Here is a 9,100-nt window from a genome sequence, read left to right as displayed (position 1 = left end):
TGCGTAAAGCAATCACGCATGTGGAAAACAGAATCGCAAACACAATTGAAAAAAGTGACTGTGTTTGCAATCAAGCCATCGCAAACTACTTTCGAATGTTTGCGACGTTTTTGCGTGTACATGAAAACGAGGCTTTACAGAACATAAATCGCACGGTCTTGCCCTTTACAGTTGTGATTGACAGCACTTAAAGTGCCACTGATACCAAACAATCAATTCTTATTTTTCTTTGGATTTCAAAACTATGTTAACTAAACATTAAGCGACCAAAGTTTTAAGCCTTGATTTAAAAAAAGACACCTGGAACTGGAATTTTCCTATTTAAAGGTCCGCCATTACTAACTTTAAGATCTTGAGAGAGCTGATTCGAGGAGAAAATACGTCAAAGGCTCACTAGTTTAAGAATGCAATGCGTTTGTACGCCGCAGAATTAATATGCAGCACGGGAGTTTTGGGCTTTCAGACTTTTAAACCCGTGTTTTGAATATAAGTTGGTGAGCCTTGGACGTCGCTTTTCCCTGGATCCAACCACATTTCAATAGTACCAAACCAATAGTACCAAACTGACCGATGGCCGACCGTGAAATCCAAAACTTACACTAAAAATAAACGGGCTTTGGATAAAAGTCAAAGCTTAAGATTTTGCAAGTCAGGTGTTAACCAAACACACTTTCAAAATCTGAAGGAAAAAAGGAAGTGATTTTTTTTATCACCTGGTCACTTTAACTAACCTTTGTTGGGATCTTATTGGCTAACTTAGCCAGAACATGTACATTAGCGCTTGTCAGTACTGGCTGTAAAACTTTGAGAGGTGAGTCATCTGAGCTCAGTTTTTTGTAGTCGAGACCTAACAGAAAAGAACGAATGTACTTTGCTCAAACACTACTCCACCCGGCATAACATTTATGGGGGGATTCTAGATTACAACCAAAGTAATTGCTTTTACTGGTCACAACAGTACTGAACCAATGGGCCTAATTCGCGTGGCGGCCATATTGGCCATAGACAACAGATTTCGTACCCCGAGCCTCAAGTTGAAATGTTTGGGAACGAGCTTCGGTGGAGCAAAACAAACGTTTTCAATCCCTCGGGACTCAACGTGACCACCGAAAGATTAAGGCCCTTTAGGGCTTTTACTTCGGGTAGAGGAGCACAGAACGCGCCATCAGAAAAGAATGCAAATGCGAGAAATTTACTCACAAATACTTAGTACATGGAAGTTTGGCAGTGTGGAAGTTTGGCAGTGTTGAAGTGTGGAAGTCTGGCAGTGTGGAAGTGTGGAAGTTTGGCAGTGTGGAAGTTCATCAGTGTGGAAGTGTGGAAGTTTGACAAAGTGCGTTAGGGTTTGTGTTCGGGTTAGGGTAACTACCACACTGCCAAACTTCCACACTTCCACACTGCCAAACTTCCACACTTCCACACTGCCAAACTTCCACATTGCCAAACTTCCACACTGCCAGACTTCCACACTTCCACACTGCCAAACTTCCACACTTCCACACTGCCAAACTTCCGCACTGCCGGACTTCCACACTGCAGGACTACAAAGGCGGTCTACTAACATACAAAATTATTCAAAACTACAAAACTATGAAGTAGCTTGTGTTTAATTATGCCACAAAACTAATTCCATTTTGATGACGCGTTCTGTGCTCTTCTACCCGAAGTAAAAGCCCCCTTAAGTTCACAAACAGAGAAAATGGAGCCGCCGTGGGGAGTGGGAAAACGCATAGATTTTGCGATGAGGGTTGTGTCAGGATGAAATGACAATCTCATTTGTAGACTGAACACTAAAGCCCGGTTTACACTACAGAAATTTTTGGCACGGCTCGGGTGAAATTGGCATGGGTCCCAAAAAAAAAAGGTTCGGCTCGGATATAATTTGCAGTGTAAACAACCTGTCAGTACCAAATTTTATCCGTGCCGAACCTTAATTCTTACCCGTGCTGGGACCTTCGGCGAGGTAGTCCGAGCACGGGTAAAAATGGTACGGGTGCTGAAAAAATAGGCACGGTTCGGATAGAACAAGTAGTGTAAACACTTTAAAGGGCCAAATTTGAGCCTTAATTCATATAGGCTAGCGGTTTTTTCTGCCTATATTTCAAGATGGCTGCTCATTCTCCACCCAAATCACGCGGACGTCCTTGATTATAATTGAACTGCGCATGTCTACAAGAGAACTTACCCGGGCCCAAAAATTTTGGCACGGTATTTTTATACGGTAAAAATGGTGTAGTGTAAACAAAGTTTGCCGAGCTCTTTTTAGGCACCCGTGCCAATTTCACATGAGCCGTGTCGAAAATTTTCTGTAGTGTAAACCGGGCTTTAGTGACCTCACATGAACACAGAGAGTCTGTCGTTTGTTTGCAAGATGTTGACTTCCTTATCGTTTTGTTTGCTTGACGGAGCAAACTTGCTAGGACATCATAGAACTGGATGACTGAGATGGGATCTCATCAATATTGGCTTTACGACAACTAATTACAATAGACCTCTTTCATAATGGCGGCCAAATAAATTATTCTTTTGTTTTAATGCTAATAAGCCCTACTAACCTCGCTACGACGAGCAAATTTCAAAAGAATATTTGTTTTAAAACGAGGGCAGTAGGTCTAATTAACATAAATACAAAAGAATGTAAAGTTGGTCGCCATTTATGAAAGTGGTCTATGGCAACTCCTGTAAGCTTTGTTTTATTTTCCCGTCCAGAAATGCCTTTTGTAGAATCTACTGGCCTTGTGGGAGAAAAAAAGATTCCAAAAGCACAGCAGCACTTAATGCTACAACCTCAAAATTAACAAAAAGGGTAACCTAAAGCAGAACAGTGTTTCTCACATTTCATCTTGTCAAGTCTTTGTTGTGCCACATAAAAACTACCTACTAATAGGGCCCGGCAGAAACCAGTCGATTTTGGTCATCTCAACGTCTCCTGAGGCAAAGCCACTAACAGTTTATTACTTACTAGGGGCAGCCGACTTTATTTTCTTAAGTAGTTTGAGATGTGCTTGTGCGGATAACTGACCCTAAAAATCAAGAAAGAAAGTAAATCATAATGCTCCCCTGGCATTGCGAAACCGCACATGTCACTTTATTTTTAGGATACTTCGCCCACATTGTATAACGTGAACGAGATGGACTAATCGCCAAAACCTTACCGCGGTGCAAAGTTATTGAGGTGACGTTTTCGTCGACGTAGCCGTAGTAGATTTCTTAGGGCGTGTTTACATGATACCGGGGCGACTTTCGCACTGGCGCGAGTTCACTCCGGTTCCCTCTCTTAGCTCTGTATTTGTTTATATGGTATCACCGAAAAAAGTCATGCTGGGGCGACTCACACTGTTCACCCCGGTTGCTGCACCGGGGCGAAAATTTCGTTCACATTGTACGACGCGAAGAAGATGGCCCAACGATACGATAGTGCAAAATTATATTTTGAGGTGACGTTTTCGTTGACGTCGCCGTCGTAGATCGTAAAGTCCGTAATCGCTAAGAGGGAGCTTACGAAACGGCGACGGCGACGGCGACAATAGTTGTGGTTACACACACCTTTGGTCTGGGGCCTTCCGGAAGGTAAATGGCTTGAGTTTGGTTCAGCTCAGGTTTCATGTTACCCTCACTTGGAGATGCGGTTACACAGTAAGAGACTCCCCTCAGGGTAAAATAATTAACAATTATTTTTTGAAATCCAGGGGCCGGTTGCTCGAAACCTGGTTAGCGCTAACCTTTGGTTAAGAGGTATCAAGACCTATAGGTTTCCATGATATTTAACGCTGGTTAGCGCCAACCGTGCTTCGAGCAACCCGGGCCAGGTAAATAGTGGCCGAACATTTTAGTAAATATTCTGCCACTATTCCCCGAGATTGAAAAGAATAATTGCTTTTGTATATATACTCACTCAGTGATCTCAACAACATTTGCAGTAGAAAACCATCAAAGTCGACTTAAGGTGGCTCAAAACCAGTTTCAACACTTTCAAGAGACCTTGTCATTACATGGACTGACACTACAACACTTTATCACGTAACAGCAATGTTCTGGTACCATCTGAAACACCAATTATTGCTGAACAAGATGCAGTTATTTTTGTGACTTTACAAGTTACCATGGCAACAGAAAAGCCTTGCAAAAACACCCTATATTGTGGCTTTAGTTGCTTATATCTGAAAAACGAACTTGGTGACCCCAATTTTTTATTGCACAATTATGATTAGCAGGCTAAGATAAAACTCTATGCAAAGTTTCAAAAATTCTGTGGGGCGGATTCAGACCTACCTTAAATTTTCAATTATTTAAACTGGCTCTGAATCCGCTGCACAGATTTTTTTTCAACTTTGCAGAAAGTTACATTCCAGGAATAGAAAATGGGGGTCACCTACATCGTTTTTGAGATATGAGCAGCTAAAGCCAAAATATGGGGTGTCAAACACTGGTTGGCAAAAGGATGAACTCATCTCTTACCTTTGAAAACTTTCAGGCCAAATTTTGTGGCCCCCTTTTTATTCTGCATCCTCGGAAACCCAGGGGCAGATTGCGGAGGCAAGGGGAAGTCTAAACGGGCGAAAGAACATGACAATGAAGAAAAGCATAGTAGGGCGAGAACAGCCCCTGGGCAGATCCTGGGGACACCTTCTTACCAGACCAGTTCCAAACAGTCGGGGTAATTCTGAATTCTGATTGGTGCCAGAAATTCTTTGTGTTTTTCTGCGCAATCAGAGGTCAGCAGGCCGTGAAGTCGTTTCGCGTCTTCTTACAAGGAAATCACTTGATCGTCATACTCGCCTGGTTCGTTCAGCAAGGGTTTACTCGAGGGTTAGAAATGTCGCAATCATAGCACAAAATGTACAGGGAATCGTTCGGAATATCGGCGGAGAAATACCCTGGACCTTTCGCAGGTATCTTTACAGGGGCGTATTTCCAAGTGTGCGAGATTTGTATAAAGATGTCCTCCCCGATTCACCTAAAATAGCAGTGATTGATTTTGATCTAACAATCATTTTTGTTCTACCCCTTTTTCCTGGTCGAGGTATTTCTAGAGTTCTTAGATCAATTGCAGTGGCTGAAACGTTGCTAATCTCGACAAATTCTTGTTTGTTATTTCATATTTCATACAAAAGTGTGCAGTGTGTTAGACAGTAATAACAACAACAGAGTCCTGAGGTTTGGGAGACTTAATCAATGACTATTCAAGTAAAATCTGAAACAATAGATGAGTGCATCATGTGTAATCAGGGCAAGATGGAGAGAAATTCAAAGATTTGTAAGAAAGTTCAAAACGGTGAAAAGTACTCATGATATGCATTTTTGGGTTTTTTTTTTGTGCTCAAAGGTGCGGCAGAATAAATTTGGAGAGAATGGCTATTGTAGAAATTATTTTATTAACAAGAGTTTCTGCCATACATTTTCTGTAATTCCAAAGGCGTAAAATTACAGAGAATGTATGGAGACAAAAAAAATCAATATTTAGGAATTCCAAAGAACGGATACCAAGTCTAGTTCCTTTATTGTTGTGAACATGACCTTATTTGTTTGGTTTATGAAGGCGAAAGTCTATAAAGTAGAGTCATGTACAGTATATTTTGCTTTGAATTTCCATGCAACCTGAACTCGTCTATGCCGAAAGGAATCTACTCCAATAGTAAAATGAGTTTGGAGCCAGGTAGTACATACTAATATTCTGAGTTTGTACCTCTGCAAATATAAAATCTTAAGCTTGATATTTCTCTTTACACCAAAGATCCCAAAAATGGGCTCCTGCTTTTACTAATTAATTCACATTCTTTCAATATTTTTTATTAATTTATCACCTTTATTTGACATAAGTAGCACAATATTTGAGTTTAGGGAAACAAACTAGAACTTCAAAAAATGAACCATTATTAACAGCTGCTTGGGCTTTGAAATCAGCATAAATATTAAACTCAGGCAAAACCATATCATAATTATCTGACCCAGTACATGTTGAGAGAAAGAACTATAAACTGAAGTAGAATTTGAAATATTTATGGAAAAGCTGAAAGATGAAAAAAATTCCACCAGATAATTTTTTGAAAATTTACTTTAAGAATGCAAAATAACGCTTCTCACTTGTTTCCAAACAAATCAGGGAAGGACACTGGATGAACTGTTGAGATAAACCTGACCAAACCTAACAAACTCTATTTCCGGTTGTATTAATCTTGATTCGTTATCCTCTCGAGCGGCTCAGGTGGCATGTGTGGCATTAAGCCGGAGAGCTCGGCTGAACACCTGTTCTGAGCCTCCTAAAGGATAAGGATGTGGCATCTTTTGTAATATGTTGAATTAAGTATTTTACAACGATGGCAAATTTTATTTTCTAGTACACTGTCAGTACAATAAAACATGTGTTTCTACATCTCCATACAGTGTGTGTATGTATACATAATTATTGGAAATGTGACAGTGGCAACTTGATTTTGGTATTTGGGTGCTTTTTCACCTCACCAGGACAAGACATCACCGAGGAAGGTGGAATTGGCTTAATTGGTACATTCTCAAAGGGAATTTGTCTCCTTTTAAACAAGTGGTTTGCTGAAATGGCAAATGACGACAAGTGTCGCACAATGCAAGAGAAAGACCATCATCTGCCTGGACATTTTGATCGAAAACGTCTTCTTGAAAATATTCTCAAAAATTCACCATGAAGGTTTCGCTTTCTCTTTTTGTTAACAAAAACTTAAGAACACACTCGACAACAGTCGTCGACTGAAAATTTCGGGTGGCTCATCGTGAACAATATCGTGAAGAGAACACGAGCTTGATGGCGTTTAATTTGGCGCGCATTGAAATAAAGTCCTGCTGCGTGCTCGAGATACCAGTGTGGTCTGTGCGAAAAAGAATTTGTCGAGATTAGCAACGTTTCAGCCACAGCAACTGACGGAAGAAATCTAGAAATAACTCGACTAGGAAAAGGGGACAGACTAAAAAAAATTGTTAGATCAAAATTAATCAATGCTATTTTAGGTGAATCCGGGAGGCCATCTTTAAACAAATCTCACACACTTGGAAATACGCTACTCTAAAGATACCTGCGAAAGGTCCAGGGTATTTCTCCGCCGATATTCCGAACGATTCCCGGTACATTTTGTGCAGTGATTGCGACATTACTAACCCTCCAGCAAACACTTGCCGAACGAACCAGGCGAGTATGGTGATCAAGTGATTTCCGTGTAAGAAGATATGAAAATACTTCACGGCCTGCTGACCTTTGATTGGGCAGAAAAACACAAAGAATTTCTGGCACCAATCAAAATTGAGAATTACTATCAAAACCAGTAGAGTGGTAAAGCTGCCGTTGGAAACTTGAATTCGAAGCGGTTCGATTTCAAACACGTGCTCTTAAACAAATTGTCATGTGATCCGAAAAATTTTTTCTTGTTGGATGCCATGACCGCCAATGCATTTTACACGAAACAAGTGACAACTTTTTCATGTTATTTGACGACTTCTTTCGCGGATCACGTGATAAGTTTTCTTCAGCCCGCATTTCAAAATTCTAACGGCAGATTTACCACTCCAGTGATTTGGATAGTACCCCGACTGTTTGGACTGGTCTGGTAAGAGCGTGTCTCCGGGGGCTCTTCTCGCCCTACTATGCTTTTCTTCGTCGCCATTTTCTTTTGCCCGTTTAGACTTCCCCTCGCCTCTGCGATCTGCCCCTGGGTTTCCGAGGATGTGTATTCTGTAACACAGCATCATCTTGTATTCTCAATATTTCCGATTCAGAAATGCCGTTTTGTTTTGTTTGAATCACGCATTATTCACTCCGCAGGGAGTGAATAATGGTCAATTACTCCGAGATAGCGAACCAGACAGATTGCTTGAAACACCAAGATCAATAAGTGAGTATTTAAGCAATAGAGGACTTTTTTTCGTGTTTCTATAGCCTAATCTAAAGACGAGGGGGAGTTGGGAGAATTCGAGACAGTTAACTTCCCCGGGTGTTTAGATGAGCCTATGGAAACAAGGAAAAAAGTCCTCTATTGCTTTTATAAAATATTTCTTAAAGATAATTCGACAAATGAAGGAAACAAATAAGGAAAATTCTTGATTGAAACAGATTTTCTTGATACACGCTCACATTTCCTACCAGCCAATCAAAACGCGCGTCTGACGGCATATAACCAATCAAAACTCGTGTGATGTCACAGCCGTGTTTCTTTGCAACTTTGTTGGAAGATCGTCCGGGTGAGTGTAGTCCTGAGAAGGACTGTTTGAGATAACATTGACTGACGTTTCGACAACCTGAGCGGAAGTCATCTTCACAGTCAAGTGATTTGTGTAACGTCAGTAGATACTATAAGACCTCCGGTCGTAGATGTCATTGGTCAACTGACATCTACGACCAGAGTTCTTATAGTATCTACTGACGTTACACAAATCACTTGACTCTGAACATGACTTCCGCTCAGGTTGTCGAAACGTCAGTCAATGTCATCTCAAACAGTCCTTCTCAGGACTACACTCACCCGGACGATCGTACTTTACTTAATGATGATATGACTCCTGGGTTCAAACTATTTACAATTTTTCTTGGAAGAGCGGCAAAACACTGCAACATCTGCGTTGAGCAGAATTGTACGTCGCAATTTTCGATCAACAGCAAACTCCATCCAACACTTGATAGAACAAAAAATGTTGGACGAACATCTTCCAACATGGGTGGCCAAACGGTCGAACAATGTTGGATCCAGCAACAAATTTTCTTGATACACGCTCACATTTCCTACCAGCCAATCAAAACGCGCGTCTGACGGCATATAACCAATCAAAACTCGTGTGATATCACGAAACACAGCTATTGACCAAGGAGAGTGCGCGTACTATCGTAATTACTTTACAAATACTAATAGGGTATAATTAATATAATTAGGGATCTTCTTGTATTAGCTACGTTCTGCTTTATTACTGGCCAAACCACCTCACGGAGCAGATAAACCGTACTTTTCAGTTCAGGAACTGTCATGGGAAGTTCTTTCGTTGTTTTTTATGTATCCATGGAAATAACCCTAGGGCAGTTTTCGGCCTAGGGAAAGCGTTTACACACAAAAACGTCCTTGCCCGTGGGCAAACGCTATTTACC

The 9,100-nt window shown here is 41.0% G+C and overlaps 1 protein-coding gene across 1 annotated transcript in view; it reads right to left on the bottom strand.

Annotated features, from left to right (window-relative positions):
- Positions 1-9,100, bottom strand: part of LOC137992656 (NBAS subunit of NRZ tethering complex-like) — a 155,269-nt gene that overhangs the window by 15,462 nt on the left and 130,707 nt on the right. The window contains exons 53-54 of the mRNA XM_068838132.1: positions 2,963-3,023; positions 732-847 (exon numbers count right to left, since the gene is read on the bottom strand). Coding sequence (XP_068694233.1) covers positions 732-847; positions 2,963-3,023 — 177 coding nt within the window. The remainder of the gene's footprint in view (positions 1-731; positions 848-2,962; positions 3,024-9,100) is intronic.

This window comes from Montipora foliosa, chromosome 2 (genome assembly GCF_036669935.1).
Source record: "Montipora foliosa isolate CH-2021 chromosome 2, ASM3666993v2, whole genome shotgun sequence".
NCBI classification, from domain to species: Eukaryota; Metazoa; Cnidaria; class Anthozoa; order Scleractinia; family Acroporidae; genus Montipora; species Montipora foliosa.
Note: the sequence above shows the minus strand (reverse complement) of the source record. Positions and strands in the feature narration are given on the sequence as shown.